This window comes from Eumetopias jubatus, unplaced genomic scaffold, assembly GCF_037043125.1.
Source record: "Eumetopias jubatus isolate StellerSeaLion01/CBP00866 unplaced genomic scaffold, mEumJub1_p1.0 scaffold_4, whole genome shotgun sequence".
Classification (NCBI taxonomy): Eukaryota; Metazoa; Chordata; class Mammalia; order Carnivora; family Otariidae; genus Eumetopias; species Eumetopias jubatus.
The window spans coordinates 89,808,251-89,834,913 of NW_028274810.1; the positions used below are offsets into that span (position 1 = coordinate 89,808,251).

Genomic DNA, 26,663 nt, shown 5'->3' on the forward strand with positions numbered 1-26,663 from the left:
CCATGACGTATTTCGTCTCCCCTGTCCTTGGGGAAGCTGTCCTTGGAACTAAATCTTTGCTCCCACCCATAATTATTACTTTTGTAGGATCCATTCTAAGAAGTAGATCCTGGAGCTTTATTGTTCCTCCAGCCCCAGGGCCATGGGGACCTCCCAAGGCTGAAGGAAGGCTGGGACCCCCCCATGCCAGCAGCATCCCTGTCTACACTGCAGTTGTGCAGGTAGACCCTGGGGTGAAGGGCGTGGGAGAGGCCCAGGGAAGGGTGCACACATGCAGGCAGTCCTTGTCTTTGGGACTTGATGTGGGGTCACCACATGGCCTGCATCTTCCCGAGTTACCTTAAGCAAGCCCTCAGCCTCGCAGGACACCGTCTATCAAGTGGGAAGAATAACTCCCCCCTGCCCCGCCCCCCCCAGCCAACCTCCTCCATGCAGTTCTGCTTTTACCAGAGTTCCATCGTGATCTTGCCTGTAAGGTCTTGTTTCAAGAAAAGAGTCTGTAATTGATGGGGAGAGGGGCTCGGTGAAGGTTCTCCAGTGAGTTATCAACAGGGTCTGGACTAGAACCCAGGGCTTCTGAGTCCGGTGCTCTCTCTCTGAGTCTGTGCTCCATGGACTCCTGGCCCCTGCCGTGCACGTCACACAGGCTGAGCTACATGTCCTGGCACAGCTGTCTGTGGTACGTGCCTTTTGGTGAGGGCTTCAGGTATAGCTAGATATGGGCGAGCCCTGAGCTACTGTGCATTTCCACCTCCTTCTTCCCACACCAGGGTGGGCAGCAGCTGGAAGGGCCCCGAATAGCATCTGTCTGCAGGGCCCTGGTTTTTCTAGGCTGTTCCATATGCAGGTCTGTTTCCTCATCTGAAACATGGGGCCGGCCGCTACCTCTCAGGGTTGACGTGGAAATGCAAGAAGCACAGTGCCTATAAAGCGTCTAGCACTGCAGTTCACCAAGTCTTTATTGGCCATCTTTCTGAGCCAGAACCGAGAACAGAATAGCACAGCAAGGGGCCAAGAGGCGGGAGCCCAGGCCTCGGCCCCTAGCATTCCCCCTGACCGCTCAGGATCTGGGACAGTCACGTCCCTTCTCTGGGGCTCGGCTTCATCTTGTGTAAAACGATCCCTGACTGTGACCTGTCAGAAAAGACACCGTGGGGGGATGGGTGAAATAGTGCTGGGGATTAAGTACACCTACAGGGCAGCTGGGTGGCTCAGTCGGTTAAGCGACCGGCTCTTGGTTTCGGCTCCGTCATGATCTCAGGGTCGTGGGATGGAGCCCTGCATGGGGCTCCGCGCTCAGCCAGGGGTCTGCTTGAGATTCTCGGTCCCTCTCCCTCTGCCCCCCCTCAAATAAATAAATCACTTACTGTGACAAGCACTGAGCGATGTATAGAATTGTTGAATCACTATACTGTACACCTGAAACTAATAGAACACCATATGTTAACTATGCTGGAATTAAAATTTAAAAATTAAATAAATACATTTTGAAAAAAAAGACACTGTGCCTGTCACGAGCTGGGGGGACCAGGCAAGGCAGGAGGGATGGAGCAAATCTGAGGCACTGTGTTGGTTACCAGTGCTGTCCCCAAGGCTCTAGCGTCAGACGGACCTGGATTCAAATCCTAGCTCTAGCACTTAACAGCCGAGCGATTTGTGACTTGTCTCAGCCTCAGGCTCCTCAACTGTAAAATGGGGTAATGATTCCTGCCCCACGGGGTTATCACTTTAGTATGTGAAGGGTCTAGTGGAGCACCCGGCATAATATTAGTGCTTAAAAATAATAATTAGTAATAAATAGCAGCTGATACTTATACTTACTTAAGAGCTTCCTCTGTCCGAGGAACTGTGATAAGCTCTTTAGATCTATTATCAGATTGACTCCCCTTGGCAGGGAAAGGGGCTGTTATTATCCCCAACTTACAGGTAAGAAGTAAGGGAAAAAAAACACCACCACAATCCCTGCCTTAGTGGATCCCACTGGTTTGTAAGCGAGAAGAGAGGTGGGTCGATAAGTGACGAAAATACAAAGTGATGGTGCCACAGGGACAGTATGAGCACCGGGGTGGCAGGGGAGACAGGTGGTTTTGTTTGGGTGGACGGGAGGGCGGTGGGAGGAGGCATCACAGGAGAGGCTGTTCAAGGTGTCAGTTTGGCAGGTGCATGATTAGTTTGGATTCCTTTCCTCTCCCACCGTCCTCCTCACTGACCCCCTCAGTCCCTGTCTGAATACCAGACTGTGCCCAAAGTCCCCTTCTCCGTTCCTCTCAATCTCCTCAGTAACTAGCATTTCCCTGCTTCTCACTCCCTATTCATTTTACTCCTCTTCTGGCAACTCCATTCAAAGGAAATAAAATATGTCCGAAGTTGAAATGTTTATGAACCACTGGTGAACCTTTGAGGACATTGAGGGAATAGGAGTTTTGCTCTTTTCTGGCCAGGGTGTGAGAGAATAAAAAGCACTCCCCAGCTAGTAGTTTGAGGTGGCAGGTCATCTCAGATGACTAGGTCAGCCTTGGTGGGGTAAATCTCTGTAGGTTACCTCAGCTGAGACTGAGGGACAAAGCTATGGTAATCCACGAAGCCATCTATAGTACTTTACAGCTTGTCTTCATCCTGAGCTAACTAGCTTCTGTCCTTTAATCCCCACTAGAGCCTGCACACACACACCCCAAAATTAAATAAGTAAATAAGGAAGCACCCTATGCTAAAAAAAAAAAAATTATCCAGGGGCACCTGGGTGGCTCAGTCAGTTGAGCGTCTGCCTTCGGCTCGGGTCGTGATCCCAGGGTGCTGGGACCGAGCCCTGAGTTGGGCTCCCTGCTCAGTGGGGAGCCTGCTTCTCCCTCTCCCTCGGCCGCTCCCCCTGCTTGTGCTTGCTTGCTCGCTCTCTCAAATGAATAAATAGAATCTAAATAAAGGAATCACCAGTGGTTATTACCATAACCATCAATATCATTAGCATCATCATAATCCTGCTATTTATTGAGGGCTTACCATATGCCAGGGACCGTACCATGCATCATACCATCTGAGTACAAGACAGTATTTGTCTCAGTTTTGAAATGGAGGAACTGAAGCTTAGAAAGATTTATAAAGGTTAAGTGAGAGAGCTGCCATTCAAATCCAGACTATGCGTTTCTAGCCTCTGTACCCTATTGGGCTTCCTTTTTGTCCATTTACTCTGGAGCAGATGTCTCTCAATGTTAGTACATATAGTGCTTCCTCATCCTTTGTAACAGTTGCATAGTATTCCCATAGTTAGCCGCAGCATAATTTATTTAACTACTTCCTACTGATAGACATTTAGCTTATTTTTCATTTTTCACTATTGGAAGATGTGGTAGCGAGGTCTATGGGAGATTCCTGCTCCCCCCCCCCCCCCCCCGCCGCCCAGCCCCTCTGCCTGCTCTGTCTCCTGCCCTCCTTAGCAAGCTGCCAGGCTCACTGCTGACAACCTACCGGCCCAGCCATCACCTCTCTCGGCTGCTGCTCATCTTCAGATCCCCCAAAAAGCATCTGTCATGACCCAGGCCCGGGTCATAGGGACAGTCCCCACCCTTACTCCACTGCCCTGCTACAGACTCCCTCTCAGGATATCATAAAGCCTTAGGGAAATGTAAAAGAGCCACTCCTAAGAAATTTTTCTAGAACACCTACAGAACTGCACTTTAGAGCAGTGGTTGTCAGTCAGGGGTGATTTTGCACCCCCACCGTCACCCCCAAGAGACATTTCTGGCTGTCGCAACTGGGAGAAGCTACAGGCACCTCGTGGGTTGAGGCTGGGGATGCTGCTAAACATCCCACATCCACAGAACAGCCTCCACATCAAAGAATCGTCTGGACAAAGTATCTGTAGTTCCATGGTTGAGAAGCTGCTCTATGGGTCTCCAGGGACAGATTCTGCATATAAACACTGTCCTGGAGGCCTGACCTCAGTGAGGCCTGGAACTTTAAAGCCAGAATGAACTCTGCCTAGGCCATTGCTTCCCCAGTTTGCAAATGGAAAAACTAAGGCCTAGGGGGGCCTGTGATAATAACAGCTGTAGGGTCTTCTGTATGCTAAGTTTTGCATCCTCTGTCATCTGGGTACAGATAAGGATCCCCATCTTGCAGACGAGGGAGACAGAGGCTTGGAGAGGGGAAGTGATGCTTGTAATGTATCCCACAGCTGTCTTCTTTGCTCAGGTCTGGCACCTACTTGAAAGCAAAACTGATAAGCAAGACATCTCCTTGACAGAGGAGCTGTGGTTACATGTGCCCAGCCCCAGATGTGGAAGCACTCTCCTGCTGAGAGTGGGTGGTCTGCTGGGCGTGGGATTTCCAGGAAATCAATTGCACACAGATCCACCCATCCCCAAAGAGGGAAAACAGCCAACCCTTGAGATCTGTGGGGGCAAGGCCCAGGTTACACTTAGCTGCAAGCATGGGAGGCACTGTCCTCACTTACAAAGAAAAGAACAAGGGTTTTCTAAGCTTTAAGTGGGAAGCTCTGTGGGCTCAGAAGTATGAAGGCACTTTGTGATCCTTTAAGCCACGAGGCCCTAAATCCCTTCCAGCAAAATCGTACTGGTCACCCCAAACCCCACCTGGCCCTAATCTAAGCCCATCCCTTCCCTGCATAAAAACCTTCCACTCCTTCCCATTGCTCTTGGGAACCCTGACATGATCTGAATTAGGCCCTGCGTGATCTGGCCCCTCTGCAGCTCACCGGAAACCACTTCCTCTCCACCTCCACTCCTGAGCCCCGGTGCCTCCTGCCTCCAGCAGTCACGTGGTCTGATGCTCCTCGCTGCCTCCAGGCAGCTTCTCAGACTTCAGATCTCACCTCGAACAGCACTTCCTGAGCAGCCCGACGAGGTCGGATCCCCCTTTTAGCCTTCCATGGCTCTCATCATGGCTGTGATATGATCCACGTCGTTGTCCCCCACCAGCCTGTGGATTCCCGAATCCACCTTGTTCACCGTTGTACCCCAGCCCTGCCACACAGGAGGCCCCTCTCTCGTGTGCTTGTGGCAGAGAGGAGCGTGGAGAGGCGGTGGGACGCGAAAGGGGCTCTAGTGAGAGTCGCTCAGGCCTCTCTTTCCTTGGGGCCTAGGGCCAGGCTGGAGAAGGAGAGAGACCGGGCCAGGGTGACAGGAGGGAGCCCCGGGGAGGTGGCCCAGGACACCCAGAGAGAGCGGCGTGTCTTCCAGCTGCACATGTGTGAAGTAAGGGTGCTGCCGGGGTGAGGGTGGGGTGGGACGTGTCTTCCTGTCTTCGTCTCCTGAACCCCCAGGGGGGCCCAGTCACAGGTTCTGGCCAAGAGGGATATCACTGAAGTTCAGTGATGGCCAAGAAGATTAGCCCGGGATGGGGATGGCAGCCCCTTGCCCCCAGGATTCAGGTTCTGCTCACACTGCATGCCTGGCCCTGCTCCTTCCCCAGTATCTGCTGAGAGCCGGGGAGAGCCAGATGAAGCAGGGTCCTGATTTCCTGCAGAGCCTCATCAAGTTCTTCCACGCGCAGCACAAGTAGGTTTCGCCCCTGTCCCCGCCCCCACCCCGTGCCCCGTGCCCCTTAACCCTTCAGGCTACACCAAACAAGGCCCGTCCCCAGGGTCTAGCAGGCCCTCGAGGACTCTGTGTCTGCCTTGTTGGTAGTGCTTTCCACGGCTCCTCTTTGGTGGGTGCTCACCAGGTATCAGCGCTAAGTACTTTACACATTGGCTCCTGCTCAATCCCCAGCAACCCATTTTCTCCTCAGAAAACTGAGGCTCAGATTTATTAACATCACCCAGCTAGTAAGTGGGATCTGGACCCAGACAACTTTGGCTCCAGAGAGCCGGCTCCTGCCTGACAGAGAATACTGCCCCCAGCTGCCCTGTGATCCTTGGAGCACCTTCTCCCACACTTCCTGCTTCTCTCTTTCTCATCTTTCTCATCCCTTGTTTGGCCTGATACCCCTTAGCTTTTTCCAAGATGGCTGGAAGGCTGCTCAGAGCCTGTCCCCCTTCATCGAGAAGCTGGCAGCCTCTGTACATGCGGTAAGTTGGGCCTCAGCCTTGGGCCCACTGTCAAGCCCCTGTCTTTCCGGGCTTCTGCTCGTCTTGCTCTGGCCTGTGCGCCTGGCCCGTCTGCTGGCTGACGGTGGGGTCCGGCCCTCTGTTCCACAGCTGCGTCAAGCCCAGGAGGAGGAGCTCCAGAAGCTGACCCGGCTCCGGGACTCCCTCCGAGGGACACTGCAGCTCGAGAGCAGAGAGGTCAGCCCCTGAATCATCCCCAAAGGAACGCCTTCTCCCAAGGCCCACCGTGGAGGGAGGGAGAGGAGGAAGACCCCACTTCAAGGGTCCCTTGAGAAATGTCCCTGAGAGAGACCCCTGCAGAATGAGGCTCTGCCCACCCAGATGCCCTAAGGTCTCCTTTGCATGTCGGAGGAACAGGAGAATCTGAGCCGGAAGAACTCAGGAGGTGGAGGTGGCTACAGCATCCATCAGCACCAAGGCAACAAGCAGTTTGGGACAGAGAAGGTGGGCTTTCTCTACAAGAAGAGTGATGGGTAAGTGACTCAGAGAGCTTGAGTAACTTGCCCAAAGCCACACGGCCAGGAAATGACAGTTGGGGGAGCTGCCCAATGGGACCGTTCTCATCATTTAGGTAGACTCTGAGGGTTCCAGGACCTCCACCCTAGCAATGCAAAATCATCAGAATCCTAGGCACGTGAACGTCTGCTTAGAAGTCACTGGTTGTTCCTAACTTGAAAAAGAATAAAAGCAGCTGCTAGCACTTACTGAGCACTTACGATGCCCTAGACCATCCCCATGCCCTTACCTTTAACCTCTATAATATACTGAATATGCCTGGAAATGAAAGTGTTGACTGTGCCTTGCTCCCTGGTGTAAAAAAATCAGTGTGTGAAATGCAAAGGCTCCATGGGATGTGTTCACGTTTCTACTTACTAATCAGTTTTTATCAGAGAAGAATAACTTTGTTATACCAATTAATATTTACCTCTTACAGAAGTGTTAAGTAGCTTTGGATCGTGGATTTGCTAATTTTATTTTTGGGGTCTAAATATTTATCTTGCTTTATCCCTAATCATAATGCATCTGTTTTGATCAAGAGCCTGATCCTCCTTCCAGTCTAGGAGTTCCCTAAGGTTGGGAGCTGTGTCTCCTTTATCAGACGAGAAGCTCTCAGAGGGCCAGGGTCATGTGATCCCCTTCAGAATAAGGATTCCCAGAGAGTGGGGGCTATGCTTCCCCCATCAGACTGGGAGGTACCTCAGGGCAGGCTATGTCTCCATCATCAGAAGGGAGCCCCAGAAAGTGAGGGGTGTAGGGGTCAGGGGATGGAAGAGGTGAAGAGGTGTGCCTGGAGGTTATACGGGTGGGGCCAGGGACCCGGTCCAGGACTCTTGTTTTCTGATACAGGGGAATTAGGTGTGAGCCTTGGGTCAGTGTCTCTCTATCCCTCTGGGCTCTAGAATTCGAAGAGTCTGGCAGAAAAGGAAGTGTGGAGTCAAGTATGGCTGCCTGACCATCTCCCACAGCACGGTGAGGCCTGGAGGGGTGGGGGTGGGGGGTCTCAGGGCGCAATCGATAGGTCCTCTCTTTACTTCTGAACCAACAAGTGTCAAACCCTCCCTGCAGCCCTGGCCCCCAAACCTGGATCCAAGTTGCTGGAGACCCCCTTTGGGAAGAAGGCTGGGACTCAAAGCTCCCGACCTAATCTTGGCCCACACTCCACATCGATGAGGCGCTGGGAGAGGGGGGACATGAACCGGAACAGGACTATTATGCCTATTTAACGGACTGGGAAAATGGAAGCCTGAGAGTTTGGGAGACCCGGAGGGGAACATGTGTCCTTTCTCCCCAAATTCCCACAGATAAACCGGCCCCCAGTGAAGCTGACCCTGCTAACGTGCCAAGTGAGGCCAAACCCTGAGGAGAAAAAGTGCTTTGACCTGGTGACCCGTGAGTAGTCCCTGTCTCCTCCCCGACAACTGCCCAGGGCTTCTCTAAGAGACCTGTCAGCTCCCGGGAGGCTTCAGTTAGGGGCCTGCGTCCAGTCCCCCATGTGTTTAATCAAACAGCTGTCCCTGCAGGCAGCAGACATCTGAGGCCCTGGACACTCTTTTTATTTTTTATTTTTTTTAAAGATTTTATTTATTTATTTGAGAGAGAGAGAATGAGAGATAGAGAGCACGAGAGGGAAGAGGGTCAGAGGGAGAAGCAGACTCCCTGCTGAGCAGGGAGCCCGATGCGGGACTCGATCCTGGGACTCCAGGATCATGACCTGAGCCGAAGGCAGTCGCTTAACCAACTGAGCCACCCAGGCGCCCTGGACACTCTTTTTAGAGGCTTCAATCCACATCCTATTAAATATTAAAATGCACCCCCCATCCCACAGTAAATATCATTATTTCTGTAAAGTATATTTGAATGGATTTGGGTAATTTGGCTTTCGAAATTATTTTTTTTAAGATTTTTTTAAATTAATTTATTTATTTGAGAGAGAGAGAGCACAAGACGGGGGAGGGTGAGAGGGAGAAGCTGACTCCCCGCTGAGCAGGGAGCCCGATGTGGGACTTGATCCCGGGACTCCAGGATCATGACCTGAGCCGAAGGCAGTCGCTTAACCAACTGAACCACCCAGGCGCCCTGAAATTATTATTTCTTTAAAATTTTTACTCTTACTCTTCGTCTTTTGGAGGCTTTGGTGCCAGGTTTTACATGGGGGCCGGTGCAGGCTGAGAAAGACCTAGATCTCATCCTCAGGGAGCTCTCTCCGGCAGGGATGTGATGTGGAGACCCAGTAAGATGATAGGAGTATCCAGGAGAGAGGTACAGATATAGGACTGTCAAAGATAAGGGAGGGAAAGGCCTGCCCTGCTGTGGGGAATCCGCAAAGGCTGCTTGGAGGAGAGAGCATTTGAGTGTAGCCTTGAAGGACAGAGAACGCAGAGTTTGGGGGAAGATTGTCCCAGGAGGCAGGACTGGCATGATGAAAGGCATGGAAGCAGGAGAGTGGGTCTGACCAGGCTGACCAGAGTAGAGAGTTCGCAGGGAGAGTGGTGGGAGATGAGGCCTGGAAATGCCTCTTAAAGTTTTGGACCTTATTTACTGGCAGTAGGGAGCCACAGAGGGTCCTGGAGGGAGGGTGGCGTGATTAGATCAGAACCTTGGGCACAACAATCTGGCAGCTGGTACGGGGAGCGGGGGGAGTTGGGGAGCAGGGAGACCAGACAGGAGGCTGAGGGCCCACGTTGGGTGGTGGCAGTAGGTTTGGAGGATACTCTGCCTCTGACCGGAGGGGGGGGGGGCTGTCCTGTGCTCTGGGAGACCTCCCCAGACCCTGGAACAGAGGGGCCTTGCTGGGATCCTCCTTTGGAGGTGACTTCTGAGAAACTGCCCACTACTAGCCACTACCCTGCTGGCCATTACCATCCCCACTGCAAGCTAGGCAGAGCCTGGCTCCACAGGGACAAAGCTCCACCTGGACCCCGTGGGTTGGGTGAGGGCTCCTTGGGTTTCTGTGAGCCAGACATACCCCCTTCTCCCCACAGACAACAGGACATACCACTTCCAGGCAGAGGATGAACATGAGTGTGAGGCGTGAGTGACACCCGACGGCCAGCCTGGGGGTGGGGTCAGGGGAGCCTTATCTACTTCCCAGCCTCGGGGGACCCCACCACCCCTGCGGGTATCACTCCCATGCCACCCTGCACCCTCTCCATAGGTGGGTGTCAGTGCTACAGAACAGCAAGGATGAGGCCTTGAGCAGTGCCTTCCTAGCCGAGCCCGGCGGTGGCGGTGGCCCAGGACCCTGGGCGGGTGCCGGGCTGGACGCAGAGCCCCAGGATCTCACAAAGCTGCTCATCGCCGAGGTGAAGAGCAGGCCCGGGAACGGCCAGTGCTGCGACTGCGGGGCTGCAGGTGGGCTGGCGGGGCGGGGAGGGGAGGGGAGGGGTGAGGTGGCAGTGGAGGGGATGGGCCCACACTTCCAGGTACGAGCCACTCTCCCTTGTAGACCCCACGTGGCTCAGCACCAACCTGGGCGTGCTCACCTGCATCCAGTGCTCCGGCGTCCACCGCGAGCTGGGCGTGCGCTTCTCGCGCATGCAGTCCCTCACCTTGGACCTGCTGGGCCCCTCCGAGCTGTTGGTGAGGGCGGGGCGGGGCCAGAGGTGGGGTTGGGGCGTGGTTTCGTCAGGGGTGGGGCTTGCACCGGCCTCCTCGGCCCAAGGGTTGTGGCATCGGGTGGGGTGGGGCGAGGTGGGGAAGGATCCTGAAGATCCGGAAAGGGGAGGGTCGGGGCCCGGCCTCTGGAGGCTCGGTCCCCCAGGGGGCGCTGTCCTAAGCACTGGTCTTAACCCCCATCGCTTTCCTGCGACCTCAGCTGGCCTTGAACATCGGAAACACGCGCTTCAATGAGGTCATGGAGGCTCAGCTGCCCTCACATGGCGGCCCTAAACCCTCAGCTGAGAGTGACATGTAAGGGGATTCTCAGATGGGAGTTGGGAGGTGCGTCCTGGCTGGGGATTCTGCTTCCCCAGCTCCCATAGTCTCAGGAGGATCTTGGACCAGAAGTCTAGGGAGAAGGGAGCCGCAGATCTGGAAGAGTCCAGGACACGGTTCGGGGGAAAGGAGATCCGTAGCTCCTGTGGGATGGTTCCAGGGGTCAGCGGGGTGGAAACGGCCCATGCTCTGAGACTGGTTGACCTCGGCAGGAGCACGCGCAGGGACTACATCGTGGCCAAGTATGTGGAACACAGGTTTGCCCGCCGGTCCACACCCGAGCCTCAGAAACTCCGGATGGCCATTTGCAACCGGGACCTCCTGTCGGTCCTGGAGGCCTTCGCTAACGGGCAGGACTTTGGACAGCTGCTGCCTGGGCCTGAGGGGCAGGTGAGGACCACCTCCAAGGGCCACTTATACCCCACCCGCTCTCTCATACTCCCCAGTCCTTCTCCAGGACCAGCTGTCACTCCCCTCTGCCCCCACTCTGACATCTGCTCAAACCCCGAGGGGTAAATGGTATGGAGCATTCCATCAGGCAGACCTGGGCCAGAGTCCTTGCTCTGTCTTTTCCTAGCTGTGTGATCTAGAGCAGGTGACTTAACTTTTCTGAGTCTCCATTTCTCATCTGTGAAATGAGTGGATGATAGCACCCGAGGGTTGAAGTGAGAATGAAGTCATGTATATAAAGGGCCAAGCATATAACATGTGTGCCAGAAATGTTAGTATCTTTTTTTTCCTTGGCTAGCTTTGGACATGGGTAAGGGTGAGTCAGATTACATCAGGGAAGGCTATTGCATTGGTGATTCTAGTAGCAAACATCACATGAGCCAGAGGGTTGGGAGGGGAAGGGTATCAGAGACGTTTGAAAGGTTAAATGGACAGGAGTTATTGACTGTACATGAAAAATGGATGTCATGTCTTTGAACTGTCTGATATCCTGGTGGGGCTGTCCAGTGGGCAGTGAGGGTGCAGCCCTTAGGTGAGGTAAGAATTCGGAACAGCCTGTGCATGAGTGAGAGCTGAAAGTCTGAGGTTTAGCTGGGCTCTCTGGGGGGCCAGTGAGAGAGGCGAGCAGAGAGAGAAAGCCGGGGCTAAGAACCAAGTTTGGGAAGCACATGTTACTGGAGGCAGAGCCACGGAAGGAAGCCTGAAGGAATGGTCTCTTGCCCTCTTCCCAAACATGAGGCTCCCTCCCTGCAGTCTCCTCTCTCAGGGTTCTGGCAGCTTTATATCTGGAGGTGTCGGGGCAGCAAGAGTTCAAGAGGGTGTTGAAAAAAAAAAAAAGAGTTCAAGAGGATGATATTGGGTTGGGGGCAGGCGAACTGGGGGAAACTCAGAGGTGTGGATGTGTACCCAGGCATCTGGAGAGCTCGCCCTGCACTTGGCGATCCGAATCGCCAGCCCCGCCTCCTTGCCCCTGGTGGACTTCATCATCCAGAACGGGTGAGACCCTGCCTGCCCGTCTGCCCACCTCCTCATCTTCCTCCACCCCCACCCCGTCCCTTTCTCTTCTCCACAAGCCTTCCCCCCTCCCTCTTGTTCTCCCTGACTTTGGCCCCTCCCCCTGTTCCCCTTTCTTCCTCCCTGGCCTCCTACCCCCAGAGGTCACCTGGATGCCAAGGCTGCTGACGGGAAGAGCGCACCACATTGTGCTGCACTCTACAACCAACCTGACTGCCTCAGGCTGCTGCTGAAAGGGAGAGCTTCAGTTGGCGCAGGTGGGGCTCCCAACTCCTCCCCCAGCAGACTTCCCTTCCTTACTACCCCTCGTGTGGAGCTTCCTGCCTTCTTCCCAGACCGAGAGCGCTGGTAACAGGCACGGACTTCGCAGACACACCTGGGTTCTAATCCTGGCTGGCCTCTGAGCACCTCTGTGACCTTGGGATTTGTCCATTCATCTCTTGAACCTCAGCTTCCTTGTGTGTAAAATGGGTATAACACCACTGACCTAGCAGACCTGCGAAGAAGATAAAAGGATGTTTCTGAAAGTACCTAGCCGAATAAATCCTAGCTGAACTCGAATGATAGTGATTATGATAGTTACTATTTACCGGCATAGGAACTCCTTTAGTCCTCACGACAACCTCATCAGGAAGTTACAAGTATTATACTCATTTTGTAGGTAAGAAAATCAAGGCCCAGAGAGGCTAAGTAACTTGCCCAAGCTCACACAGCCAGAAAGTAGCAGAGCCAAGATTCAAACACAATCTGATTCCAGAGGCCCACTGTAACCTCTAAGCTATAATGCCTTTTGACCTTGACCATGACCCTTGACTTTACCCCTCACAGTGAACGAGGCAGGAGAGACAGCTCTGGACATAGCCAGGAAGAAGCAGCACAAGGAGTGTGAGGAGCTGGTGAGGTCTAGGAAAGGAGGGGAAGCCCCTGACCCTTTCCCTCTCTCGGCTGAGCCCCTGACCCTCTGAACTGCCAGGGCTTTGTTATTGGCAGCTGGAGCAGGCCCAGGCTGGGACCCTCGCCTTCCCTCTGCACGTGGACTACAACTGGGGAATCGCCACTGAGCCTGGCTCGGACAGTGAGGAGGACGAGGAAGAGAAGGTGGGTCCCTGCCCCCTCTCTCGGGCCTTTGTTAGACTGCAGATGGAAAGAGCCCGATTGGGCCTGGTGAGGGGAGGGGCAGGGCTAAATGGAGGAACCCGACTGTCCTTTCTCCCATACTTTTGCCCCTGCAGCGCTCCCCGCTGAAGCCCACAGCCCAGGCCCGCTGGGCCAGTGGGAGGGTCGACCTCAGCAACAAAACCTATGAGAGCATCACCAGCCTGGGATCAGCTGCCCCTCAGAGCCAGAGTGACGCCTGCCCCCCACCCTTGCCGGTCAAAAACCCTTCCCGGACGGCGGTCCAAGGGCGTGCAGGACATGCCAGTGGAGGTATGGCTGGCTGCGCAGAAAAATGCTCATCGTACCATTCATGGAGGGTCTACTGTGTGCCGGCGCACTGAGCTAAGGCTGCCTGGGTTAGTCCACGCCGCCCTCCTGCCCTCGCAATCGCTTACCAGGTAGAGGTTATCATCTTCCCCTTACAGGTAAAGGAACAGAGATGTTAAGTAACGTGTCAGAGATCCCACAGCTAATTAAGTCCCCAATGTGGGATCCAAACCCAGGTCTGTCTTATTCCAAATTCCTCAATGCTTTACTTAAATAAAAAGAGAGAGAAGCATTTATTGACCATCCACTGTGTCTCCAGTATTTGGGGGGGGTGGTTTACTGAGACATGGCCTAGTGGGGGAAATAAAAGCCGGAATGCAATTCATTACAATATTAGACACAATGGTATAGAATGTAAATTCCCACCCCGCCCCCCCTAAAAAAGAATGTAAATCTCAAAAGGACAGGAATTCGAGTGTTCTGTTGACTAGTATTTCAGCACCTGGCTGGTCTCAAGAATTGTTTGTTGAATGAATGAAGAAGCTTGTTCTGGGAGCTCAGGGGGAACATGTCCTGTTGGGACTGAGGGGTGGTTGAAGAAGGCGTCCTGTTGAGGTAGCATCTGAGCTGAGCCCGAGGGATGAGCAGAGGAGTCCACACTGAGGAGCGAGGGGAGCAGAAGCAAAACAGCGCGTCAGCGTGGGCTAGCTGTCATAGCCAGTGAGACCCAAGCATGGTGGGGAGAAGCTGGAGGGGAACACTGGACAGGTGGGTGGCATGGGGAGTGGGGGCAGCCGTGATAGGCCCTAGAGGCCAAGGATTGCTTTGAAATTGAGAACAGAGTAAGAGATAAAGACAGGTTTTATCACTTCTGATTCCAGATCGCTCTGAAGTCCCCAGCCTGAGCTCAGAGCCCTCCGGGGCCCCTGAGAGCCTGGGCAGTCCAACCTCTACGCCTTCCAGCCTCACAAGCCCTGTGGAAGCTGTGAGTTCCAGCCAAACCCCATCCAGCTCTGAGGAGGGCCCCTCCCGATCCAGCCTGACATCTGGAGCCACCCCTGCAGAGATGTATCCCCCGGTCAGGTTCAGGTAAGAGCCCAGCTGTGCAGCTGAGCAAGTTTCCTGACCCCTCTGCACATCATTTATTTCCCCACCTGGAAATGGTGCCTGCCTAAGGACTGGGACACCTCCCAGCTCTGAGGCCCATGACTAACGAGATATGCTAGCCCTTGAGTAGAGGGTGAGTAGACCCTTCGCCCTTCACACACCTGCCCCCAAGTCTGGCCTGGAGAGCTAGGAAGGAGCCTGGGACCCAGACTGCTGCAGATGGAGTAGAGAAGGCTGAGTCCCACCCGCGTGGCTTCTTCTAGAGGTTCTAGTGGGATCTCTGCTGTGTCCCATCTCCAACCCACGATCCAGTCCTTCCTTCCCGGCAAACAATCCTTTCAGTTTGGAGTCTGGGGGAGGAGACACAGGAAAGCTCCGGTTCCAGGCCTCTGCAGCCTGTGGTGGACCCAGCCGGGGGCCCTGGAGGATTCTCTGCCCACCTGTCTTAGGCCCCAGCCTATACCTTGAGCTCTTTCTCCCCCACTCTAAGAGGATCTTGGCATGAGGTCACCTTGGCCTTTCCCTGCCTTCCAGCTCCGAGAGCACTCGCTCCTATCGGCGGGGTGGGCTGGAGCCTGGAAGACTGTCTCTCAGCCAGACAGCCTCTGCCCACAAGGAACATGCCGGTATGAGCTCTGGGACTGTGGTTTGAGGGGCGGTGGCAGGACACCTGGGAGGCAGAGTTGGTCAACAGTAGGTGGGTGGGGTGGAGTCATGGGGACCTCTGCCCATGACTGGAGTACATAGGAGGCCGGCTGGCCACAGTTTGGCCAGTCCCTGGCCTGGTGCACCCCCTTCCCACTCCAGCCCAGGACTCACGAAGCTGGGGAGAGCCCAGGTCTTGAGGGATGGCCAAGGTGAGGAGGCCTGAGCTGTGGCTTCTCACAGGGGAAGATGAGCAGACCTGTGTCAGCCAGGCTGGTGGCTCACTTCCCTGCAGATGAGGCAGGATTAGGGCAGCTGCATAGCAGCCCTTGGTTTGCCTAAGTGTCTCCTTGTGTAGGAGTCTCCTGGAATCCGCTCGGACTGCCAGCTGCCAGGCAGAGGGGCATGTGATAGGGACAAGACAAGAGCTGTCACCCTGAATCCGGCTTCTCCCTGCTGAATCCCGAAGTCTCTCACAGTTACCCATAGTTAGTTGGGGAACCTGGGAGTGGGCACAGGACAGAGCGAGTTGGGCTGAGCATGAATCCACTGTTCCTTGTTCCCCTGGGGATCCCTCGGCGGGGGGGGCGGTGGTTGTCCATGCTGGGAGTAGGAGACAGCAGGGGCAGGAGCTGGGGCTCTCTGAGGAATCGTCATCCTCAGTCCCTCGGAGTCAGGCACCAGACCCCAATCTGTGTCTACAGCCAGGTATCCCGTCAGCCAGCATTTAATTGATACCTGTTGTTGAGACGTGTGTGATAAGAAGAACTCGGGCTGTAGGGCGTGGAGGACCATGAAAAGTGGCTTTGCTTCTTCAAGCCTTGGTTTCATTGTCTGTTAAATGGGGTAATTTCATCTATCCACGATAAGACAGTGGTAGAACTGAGGGAGACAAATAGCTGGTACATAATACAGGTACTTAGAACATGTCAATTTTCATTCTTCTCTCCCCAGGTTGGCTTCACTGAAGGAGAGGGCTCCAGGACAGGGGTTCTCCTGGAAACTCTGTGCAGCTTTTGCAAGACTAGCTCCTTGCTGGCCCTTGCATGCCTGAACTAGCCCCATGTTGGACCCCAATGTTCAGAGCTAGGCCTTGAGCCCACAAGACTGGGGAACTGAGATGTCCATTCCCTTGGGTCTTGCTCTGTCTGTCTCTTGCACCTCTGTGGCTGGCCTTCCTCCCTACCGTGGGCCTTTGCCCCCTCCAGGGATACAGGGCCCTTCCATGTTAGGGCTGATGGCGGTTCCTTCCCCTCTATCCCGTCACCGCCCAGGGAGCCCTATGGCTGGGTCTGATACTCGTGAGCTAGCTCTAGCTGCAGAACCCTCAGTCTCACATCAGACCAGAATATGTTTCTACCATCAGTCTGGGGACTCCATGAGAGTAGGACCAGCCCACCTTCATCATCCAGACTAGGGCTTCTGCCAGCCAAGCGGCTGTCTCCTCCTCCAAGCGGACATTCATTGGTCTAGGACTTTACTGAGTTTCTCTCTATGTCCAGATGCCACACGAGTAAGACAAGGGTCTTGCAGATGTGGTCCCCTTCTGGGACGCTGGTCCCAAAGGCTGGGCTTGAGAATGGGCAGGGCTAGACTCCAGGGGATGGTCCCGGGCCCAGGGGCAGACAGGCAGTCAGCTGGCTTACACCAATGGGACACTGCATTGTCTGTGCCCATCCTGGTTGGCCAGTGCTCATGCTGTACCGGCTGTTAAGTAAATACTCACTAGCACTCCTTTCGAGGGACAGCACAACCCTCCCGGGGACCTCTGCTCTATTCCCCAGCCAGGAAGTAGACTAGGAGTAACCCCCACTTGCCTACTCTCCTGGATGTAGCAGGAAGGAACGGAACAGTCAGGAGCCTTCCAGTCTTGGGGGAAAAAAGAGCTAAGAAAGGAAGAAGGAGAATAATAGGAACCGGAAGGCAGGGACTAAAGGTTCTGCTTCCCAGTCCCAGAAGTGCCACCGTGACTTTCAGCCCCATATTAGAAAACAGGTACAGCTAAGCCATCATCAGTTTCTAACACGGTTTTATGGGCACCAGGCCCTGGGCCCTGGCAGGGATGGGCCAGGCCAAACAGGAGAGGCCAGAGGGTGCCAATGGCCAACGAAGCAGTCTGGCCCAGGAGGCTGGGCTGTTTACCCTGGAGCCCTGACTGGTCTGGGATCCCACAGGAACGGGGTTGTCTTCTGGGCCTCTAGCGTCTGGTTTTGTTCATCTCAGACTTGTTATCTCACTCATCTCTAATAAAAGATTTTTTTGATTAAATTCCAGTGGTTTCATTTGTGGGATCTGAAGAACAAGAGGGAAGGGATGGGAATCCTGGGGCCTGGAATTCTTTCTCTGGACCTACTAAGGAAGAGGGCAGTACGAACAGGGGTTTGCAACCTGGGCTGGTTTAGCCCCAGGGGGTGTTTGGCAATGCAGAAACTTTTTGACCGTTGCCAACTGGAAGGTGCTACTGGCATCTAGTGGCTAAAGGTCAGGAATACTGGTAACCAGCTTCCAGTCCACAGCTCATCCCCCACAACAGTGCATCATCCCATCCATAATGTTAACGGCGCACAGGTTCAGAAACACGGGTGCGGAGGAAACGTGCTGGCAGGGGGGCCGGGAGCCCAGCAGTTTAAGTCGGCCACAGGCCTTGTCTCAATTTGAGGTGCCCTGAGACAAAGATTTGAGGGCAAGTAGTTTATTAAGGTGATCCCAGGAAATAATGAGAAGGTAGGGAGTGGAGCAGTGGGTCAAAAAGCAATAGGGGGTGTGTTAGTGAGGGGCTACTACCATGAACTAGGGTTTATCTTAGGGATCTTTGAGGGACTATTGATTAGACCATGTCTTTGGGGCACCTGGCTGGCTCAGTTGGTAGAGCATGCGACTCTTGATCTCAGGGTCATGAGGTCAAGCCCCATGTTGGGCATAGAAGTTGCTTAAAAAAGAAAAAAGAACACGTCTCTGAATTGTCCCACTGAAAGTGAAAAAATTGGTGTGTTTACCGCCAACTCTGGTTTCTCACTGGCTGAGGGGTCCTTCCTGGGGGTGTCAATTCCCAAGCATCTCAGCCTGCTCTGAAGCCCTCATTCCAAGATGTGGGAAGGTGTTGGAGGTGCGTCCAGGAACAGCCTGCTGTGATCTCCAAGTGAGGACGGGTAGACAGAGGGAATAACGTGGGTACCAACAGTGTTTGATACGGTTGAGCAGTGCAACCCTGGACTTCTCTGAGCCTCGGTCTCCCCATCTGTGCAATGAAGGGGTTGGACTTGATGTTTTCTTAGGGTCCTTTGAGCCCCAATGATGTAGGCGTCTTGGCTTCTGTTGATGTCATACAACTCAGGGTGGGAACTGTGTGGAACTTTGAGGAAAATCAACTCTGTTCTTTGTTTTGTTTTTTGTTTTTGTTTTTGTTTTCTAAAGGCAATCCTGGGATGCCTGGCTGGCTCAGTCAGTAGAGTGTGTGACTCTTGATCTCGAGGTTGTAAGTTCGAGCCCCACATTGGGTGTGGAGATTACTTGAAAATAAAATCTTAAAAAAAAAAAAAAAGCAGTCCTAAATAACTGCAGACAGCTGTCCCTTCAACCCAGAGGTTGCTCGGGAGTTGGCCAAGAGACCTCGCCACATCTCAAACTGATAAAGTCTGACCTCCTAAAAGTGGTCCATAATGCTGGCGCGGTCAGACCGCATTCGTCTCTGGCTTTCTGCCCTGTCTGCCCCCAAGCCAACCTCTGTGCTACAGCCCCACCAATATTTCAGTTCTTCCGGCCCTGACACGCCAAGCCCACTCCCATCCCTAAGCTTTGCACATTCAGAACTCCAGGAGGACTGTTTTGTTCCTCTCCAGAGGACCAGGGCTAGAACTGCCTGGCACATTGGAGGTGCTCCATAAATATATGTTGAATGAATGAATGTTTCTTCATTTCTTCCTGCCTCCAACTCCCACGCTGCACTCCTGCCCCAAAGTTTAAACTTCATTTCTTCAGAGCAGATGACACCTCCACCGGTGCAGTTCCCGGTGTCCTTAAAGTATCCTCACTTCTTCCTGACCCTCACCCCAGTTGTGATAATACAGAATTGATTGCATCCAAATTTGCTTAGGTTTTCTCTTGCCCATAGACTGCATCTCAAGCTTGCTGGGACCAGCCTTGGACACTCAAAATGCATTTATTGAATGAAAGATAAACCCATCCCTTCCTACCATGGTCCCAGGTCACTCAGCAGCAGTTAGAAGCCAGAGTCATGGGCGCCTGGGTGGCTCAGTTGGTTAAGCGACTGCCTTCGGCTCAGGTCATGAACCCGGAGTCCCGGGATCGAGTCCCACATCGGGCTCCCTGCTCGGCAGGGAGTCTGCTCCTCCCTCTGACCCTCTTCCCTCTCGTGCTATCTCTCATTCTCTCTCTCTCAAATAAATAAATAAAATCTTTAAAAAAAAAAAAAAAAAAGAAGCCAGAGTCATGACCCAGGCTGGGATGGGGTTCTCTAAAGTTCTCTCAAAAAAGTCTAGAGATGTCACTGAACACTCCGAGCCACCGTGCCCCCCTCTACACAGCACTGACCACTTTTCATGCTTCCCCTCCAGGTCCCTAAGCACCTCTTCCAGCAAAAGGGTAATTTTGTGTTAATTAAGCTCACTGGTTTAGGACTCTTCCCTGGTCTGCTGGGGACACTCGGAAGGTCCTTCCACGGGAACACAGATGTGCGCATAGCTGTGGGGGCACAATTCTGTGAACTTCCTTTCACCCAAGATGACCCCTCCAGACCCAACCCCACTGGGGAGGCAGTGGCCTGACCCTGAATAAATTAGGGGCCGCCCATGCACCTGGATTTCTCAAAGTTTTTCTTTGAGTATTTCAGTATTTCTCAAAGTTTGGTGCACCTAAGAATCTCCCAAACCCTGACTATTCCGAGAGCTGTCCTAGGGGCAGCCGCGCCTGGGGCACTTGGGGGAGCTTGTTAGAAACACAGAACCTCACTGCAGCAAACAAAGTAGATGGAACCAGGGGGCCTGGATACACGCGTGTACACAGGCCGTGCGCACGAATGACCGGTAGAGCGGAGCTGGATTTGACGATCGCGTACGAAATACGATCCGAGCGCTCCAAGTCGCCTGCACTTGGGCGCAGGCACGGAGCTGGGTCCGCCCGCTTGGAGCTGCGACCGCGCAGAGCTGCGGGAGCCAGGACTCCTCCCAGAGCGCTGGGGCACCCTCGGGCGCCCCGCTCACCGAGACAGCCTCTTGTGGCGGGGACCACGGCCTCCCCACTTGCCAAATCTCCTTCGGCAGAAGGGCCGAGGTGAAGGGCCCTCTCTGGAAGCCTCGTCCCTCTCGGGAGGCCAGGCCCGCCCGCACGGGCAAACTTTGCCCGGGCGAGTCCTTGAAGTCTATATTTAGTGCACGTCACCCCTCCCCCCTGCGGTTGCAAGGCGGGCGGGCCGACGGGGGTGTGAGGCAGAGCCCCGCCCCCGCAGGCGTGTGTGTCGTGTGGGTTTGGGGCCTTCGCGCCTCCTGCAGCCCCGGCGCCCCTCGCCCCGCCGGGCGTCGCGCGCCAGCATGGGCCAGGAAGAGGAGCTGCTGAGGATCGCCAGAAAGCTGGAGAAGATGGTGGCCAGGAAGAACACGGTGAGGCTGCAGAGTTTGGGCCACAGCCCCCGCCCCCAGGAGGCGCGGCGCGTGCGAGCCGGGAGTCCCGGGGGCGCGTGCTGGCTGGGCGCCCGGGAGGCGCGTGCGGGACGCCGGGGCCCGAGAGAGGCGCGGCTGGCGCAGGACGCAGCGCCCCTTGGGGACAGCTGAGAACCCCAGGGTGGGCGTGTGCCTGGCCCAGGGCGCGGGGCAGGATCGTGCGGGCCCCACGGACGAGGCTTTTTGCTCACGCCCCTCTGGACAAGTCGGGTTCAGGGGCCCTGGGTGGCTTGTGCAGGGCCCGGGAAAGCGAGCGAAGAGACCGAGTCCTGGAAAAGGACTTTCTCGGAGTCCGGGGACTCAAGGCGTGTGCAAAGTCCGGGGAGTGGTGGCGACAGCGGGGCGGGGGAGAAGGGGGAACGGCGGGGAGAGGGGTGGATTACAAAATCCTGGGTGGCCCGAGAAGGGGCAAAGGAACTTGAGCTGATGTGGGGTGCTGAGCCGCCTCTATCCCTCACCCCGGTAGTGGATCTGGGGTGGAGCAGCAAGGGACCGCGTATTCCACAACCTCACAGCTTGCGGGCTCCAGGAGCCGTTCTACTTGCAACTTTCCCTTAACTTGGCCGCAGGGTGGGGCCCCGGCGGGCGGGGGGCCGAACAGGTGCGGGGCAGCCACAGCGCCCTCAGGGCCCGCGGGGCGGGGGGAAGGGGGACTGGCTGTAGGCCTGGGCGGGGGGGTGGAGGGGGGAGCCGGACCCAGAGGAGAATCCAGACTGATGGCCCTACCTGCGGGGCCCTGGGCTCTCAGGCCAACTTGAAGTTAATGTTTGATCCTCACCATGATCTTTGCCTCAAGCTGGCGGCCATCAGGTTGCCTGGTCAGAGCAGACTTGGCCTTGGGTCTGGGAGGGCCTGGGCACACCGGAGAGGGAATAGAGGAGAGCCTGCGTAGCCCTTGAGACTGTCCCCCCACCTCACCCTGTGCCAAGGCCCTCCTAGTCCCACCATCCATAGCCCCGTCCTGGAGCCGGACCTGTCTTTCCAGCCCATTCTGTGACTCTGGGAGCTTGGGGAAAGATGGACCCTTAGGGGAAGCTTTAGAGCAGGGGAGAAGGAAGTCACTGGAGCCATGGGGTTTGTGAAGCAGCCCTAGAGTAGACACAGTGAGCGGGTGTCCGTATAAAGGCCAGAGTCTACCAGTTTCCTCACCTAAGAGATGAGACTCCTGGGAAGGAGTGACTCTGCGGGCAGTGGTGAGGGTGGAAGAGAGGTAAGGCCCTCGGGAGGACTTGTACGGGTGCTTGGTAAGAGTTAGAGAATGACACCTGCTTTGGGACAGCCAGGCGGGACACAGAAACCTGCGGAGTGCTGGGGCCCTATCACCCTTACACGCCCAGCCTCCCCTCACCCCCATTCCCAGGGCCTCCAAAACCAGTGGAACTGAGCCTTGCGCGTCAGAGGGCGCTTTCCCAGCTGGGAGTGGTGGAGCTCAGCCCCTGAATTCCACCTCACAGCCCTGCCCCTTGCTGACCCCGGGCTTGGGCCAGCAGATTCTGGGCCGGGGGTAGGGGGGGGGTGGGACACGGACACCTGAGGAAAGGCAGTTTTGGGGGAGTAGAGCTCTGGCTGAGGAGGAAGGGATCTGCCCTGGCTTCCCCTCACCCCTTTTATGGCCCTCGGCTCACCACTCTGCTTTCCCTCTCGGGGCCTCAATGTCCTCTTCTGTGAAATGGGAAGAGGAAACCATGTCCCTGCGGGATGGATTCCTGTGGAAGTACCCAGCGCTCTTGCCAGGAAAGAGGCCAGACCGGCCGCAGGGTCTCTGTACCATAGAGCTCCTCCGCAGCCACGTCTGCGCCCAGGCTCTTGGCAGCATCTGGGTGGGCACAGAGCTCTGGGCCTGTGGCCGAGAGAGGCGGCGCCTGTCCTGGGAGCAAAAGTGAGCCCGCCCAGCAGTGGGTAGGGAGAGGAGGACACACTTCCTGTAATAAGACGGATCCTCCACGTTGCAGCTCAAGCCTGGGGTTCGCTGCCAATTACTGAAGTCCCAGCAACTTACTTAGGGCTTTTGTCCGATGCTGTGCGCGTACAACTGAGGCAGCCTCAGACACACAGCTGAACACCAGCAGCCACAGCGACACATACACACAATTGCATAAAGCAAACACAGCTCCACGCACGCAGCCACACACCGCAGTAGCTGGACAAGCATCTACACACGTAACTGCATAGGAGACACGGCCACTGGCACTGACGTGACAGACACACTGACCATTATGTTTCCAGAAAGACACACAAACGTGTGCACAGCCACCCCCAAATGGCCACACTTAGCCACTCAGAGATTATAACACAGGCATCCTCCCACACAGACACACTGCTCGGAGCCGCGCACCCGCAGCTCCACGCGTGGACCAGAGGTACCGCTGGGTGCACAGCCCATCCCCGTACACGGAGCGGCATACCTGGCAACTCCCGCGCGGGCCTTTGTGAGCCCGGCTACAGCCGGGGCTCATGGCTGTTCTTCGGCAACACGACCCAGCTGTACAGTGTGACACACAGAGACACACTCACAGTGGTGAGCTGCAGCCAGCTTAAGGGCCACTTAATGGCCATTTTTCAGGAATTTTGCAAGCTGGTTGTGAAATACAGCCGTTATTTTATTTTCTTAATCGACGGTAGTTGACAGCCAACGTGACATTTAGTTTCAGGTGTATGACATAGTGATTCATCAGCTCTATACATTATGCCGTGCTCACCCCCCAAGTGTAGCCACCACCTGTTACCGTACGATGCTGTTAAAATGCCATTGACGTGGGGCCCCTGGGTGGCTCAGTCGGTTCAGTGCCTGCCCTCGGCTCAGGTCATGATCTCACGGTCCTGGGATCGAGCCCCACGTCGGGCTCTCTGCTCAGTGGGGAGTCTGCCTCTCTCATAATCTTTAAAAAAAAATAAAATAAAATACCATTGACTACATTCCCTATGTAGAGAGCCATTATTTTAAAAAATCAAATGATATACTTACAATTAAATAAGTTATATTAAAAACAAAGGTAATAAACACTCCAAAGTGTTTGTTCATCACTGCTAATTGTTTTACTACATTTCACTATCATCTGTCATCTAGAGCTGATGCACTTCGATTACATCAATACAGTGGAAACGGCATATGGTGTGTGTGGTTCTGCACATCTCCCAGTACCTCCTTTAGTTCAGTGACAGCAGGTTGGTAGCTTGAAACTGGCCACGGGAGGACTATTGACACTGCAGAAATTGACAAACTCTACAAATCAGGTGGTTTTTTTCTTTGAGAACTGGGCATTAAGCATCGGGCAGCATACCACTGCCCTTACTCCTCTTGAGATTCCATAATTGTATACATCGAGGTAGCTGGGTGTCCATCTCGATGCAGTTTGTATCGTGGTAAGAGCCGAAGGGCCTGAGCTCGAATCCCAGTTCAATGCCTTGTAACTTGGGGCAAAGTATTTAATCTCCTTGTTTCTTGGGTTGCTCATCTGTGAAAACGGGGTAATAATTCATTAAGAATTTGAGTAGTAAGAGTATGTACCTCGCAGGGCCAGTGTGACAGTGAAAGGAACTAATGCAGGTGAAGGACTGAGAGCAGGGCCCAGCATAGAGCAAGCCTTGAATTAGCGGCGCATGCAGAGTTGTATGCCCTCACGTTTATGAACGCGCACGCACATCCGCAGCTTACGCCTCCAAAAACGTACTACAAACCCAAGTTCCAAGGGAGGCTGAGGGCTGACAGAGGGCAGCCCTTGGGATGTGGCCCTGGCAAGGAAGCCTGGCAGGGCGGGGGATGGCAGCTGGAACCACACAATGATACCAGGGCAAGGGGCATGCAGGACACAGTCAGCTGGTGCTCCCCAGGGAGCCGATCTCAGGACAGGAAGCAGGGCTGGCCTCTGGGAAGCGGGTGTAGGAAGGAGAAGGCTGAAATGGGGCAGGGTTGCTCAGGGCCTGGCAGCCAGCAGATTTGCAGATCTGAGGCTCCTTTGCTCCCCTCCCCCTCTCCCTTCCCACCTCTGCTTTCTGCTTTACTCATTCACTCAGGGAGCGCTGAGCTGCGTGCTGAACCTTGAGGTTTCAGAGATTAAAACAGTCCTTCTTGCCCAAAAGAAATGAAAATATATGTCCATACAAGGACTTGTACACGAATGCTCCTAGGAGCTTTTTTGTGGTAGGCCCAAATAACTGGAAACTACCCCCAAAGTCCCACCAGCAGGTGAATGGATAAGCCAATTGTGGTGTATCTCCATGATGGAAAACGACTCAGTAATGAAAAGAATTATTGATCTGGGGTGCCTGGGTGGCTCAGTCGTTGGGCGTCTGCCTTCGGCTCAGGTCATGATCTCAGGGTCCTGGGATCAAGCCCCGCATCAGGCTCCCTGCTCAGCAGGAAGCCTGCTTCTCCCTCTCCCTCTCCCCTTGCTTGTGTTCCCTCTCTCGCTGTGTCTCTCTCTGTCAAATAAATAAATAAAATCTTAAAAAAAAAGAAAAAGAAAATAATTATTGATCTACGCAGCAACATAGATGAATCTTAATTATGCAGAGTCAAAGAAGCCAGAGGAGAAAGCCCATCACAGTACTCTTGATATAAAATCCTTTAAAATGCAAGTGCATCTGGCGCCTGGGTGGCTCAGATGGTTAAGCGTCTGCCTTCGGCTCAGGTCATGATCCCGGGGTCCTGGGATCGAGTCCCGCATCGGGCTCCCTGCTCCGCGGGAAGCCTGCTTCTCCCTCTGCTTCTCTCTCTCTCTCTCCCCCTCTGTCTCTCATGAATAAATAAATAAAATCTTTAAAAAAAATAAAATGCAAGTGCATCTAGAGTGAGAGCAGAATAGTCGTGGCCTGGGCCTGGGTTTGGGGTGCAGGGAGGGAGGGATCACAAGGGGCACAGGGAAACTTCTGGGGATGATGGCTATGTTCTTCTCTTGATTGTGATGAGCGTTTCATGGGTGTATACAAACGTCAAACATGCAGTTTATTGCATGTCAGTTATATCTCAATAAAGCTATTAAGGAAAACAACACGACCCTCACCCTGCAGGAGCTCACAGTTGGGAAGTGGGGGCTGGGGGGAGACGAGGGTGCAGACACAAAAGCAGTAACAAGAAGCCATGAAGTAATTAATGTTAGAGGACGAGACGGGGAAGGGGGAGCATGCCCAGGAGAAGGAACAGCAGAACTGAGGCTGGGGCCAGGGGGAGTGGTTAGAGCTGGGCCCCGGCTCAGGGGGCACGAGGCCAGCTGGGTGGTGCGAGATGCAGTTAGGTAGCTGGGCTGGGGCAGAATCTTCTCCCTCTCTCCTGCCTCTTTCTGTCCCTTGCCTGTCCTTCCACCACTTGTCTACCTGTATCCTGTAGCTGAGCCATCTCCCCCTACCTCCCGCACCACACAGTGTCAGAAAGGGGCCTGGGGCAGAAGCCATGGCCTCCGTCCTCACCTTGTGGCCTCCCACAGGAAGGAGCCCTCGACCTTCTGAAGAAGCTGAATAGCTGTCAGATGTCCATCCAGCTACTCCAGGTGGGGCGGGGGTGGGAAGCCTTGGGGGCTGTGCCTGGGGGATGGGGAAGGCCTTCTGGGGAAGAGAAAGACCTGGGGTAGGGGAGCCCTCCAAGGGTGGGGTCTGGGAGGGATTTCTGACGGGAGGGCTGGGGCAGGGGAGGCCTTGCGCTCTGAGGGTGGAGACTGAGGCACTTAGATGGGGGCCGGGTACCTTCCGAGCACAGGGGGCCCTCTAGGTCTGTGAGAAGGACTGATTTGCTTTCCTAAATACCCCAATCCCTAAGCCCCGGGCCTATGGGATCTGAGAGGCCAGTGGTCCAGGGAGAAGGAAAAGTTGCCCACTTTTAGATCCTCCTTTGTTGCCCACCGAACCCCCAAGCC

General features: G+C 54.6%; 2 protein-coding genes across 3 annotated transcripts in view; both read left to right on the top strand.

Annotated features, from left to right (window-relative positions):
* The window catches only part of ASAP3 (ArfGAP with SH3 domain, ankyrin repeat and PH domain 3), a 47,676-nt gene extending 30,269 nt beyond the window's left edge, over positions 1-17,407 (top strand). The window contains 22 exon segments of the mRNA XM_028090839.2: positions 5,099-5,210; positions 5,428-5,513; positions 5,950-6,025; positions 6,155-6,241; positions 6,422-6,537; positions 7,465-7,534; positions 7,867-7,954; positions 9,547-9,595; positions 9,720-9,916; positions 10,011-10,144; positions 10,380-10,474; positions 10,711-10,888; positions 11,859-11,944; positions 12,104-12,219; positions 12,791-12,858; positions 12,953-13,060; positions 13,195-13,390; positions 14,269-14,476; positions 15,029-15,071; positions 15,073-15,120; positions 16,094-16,127; positions 16,130-17,407. Coding sequence (XP_027946640.1) covers positions 5,099-5,210; positions 5,428-5,513; positions 5,950-6,025; positions 6,155-6,241; positions 6,422-6,537; positions 7,465-7,534; positions 7,867-7,954; positions 9,547-9,595; positions 9,720-9,916; positions 10,011-10,144; positions 10,380-10,474; positions 10,711-10,888; positions 11,859-11,944; positions 12,104-12,219; positions 12,791-12,858; positions 12,953-13,060; positions 13,195-13,390; positions 14,269-14,476; positions 15,029-15,071; positions 15,073-15,120; positions 16,094-16,127; positions 16,130-16,167 — 2,233 coding nt within the window. The 3' untranslated portion in view covers positions 16,168-17,407.
* A 3,215-nt stretch (positions 17,408-20,622) lies between these two features.
* The window catches only part of TCEA3 (transcription elongation factor A3), a 36,065-nt gene continuing 30,024 nt past the window's right edge, over positions 20,623-26,663 (top strand). The window contains exons 1-2 of one of the 2 annotated variants that reach the window (XM_088023029.1): positions 20,623-20,754; positions 26,238-26,300. In XM_088023029.1, the coding sequence (XP_087879155.1) occupies positions 20,686-20,754; positions 26,238-26,300 (132 nt within the window). In that variant the 5' untranslated portion in view covers positions 20,623-20,685. The remainder of the gene's footprint in view (positions 20,755-26,237; positions 26,301-26,663) is intronic. The other variant, XM_088023030.1, reaches the window with a different exon arrangement.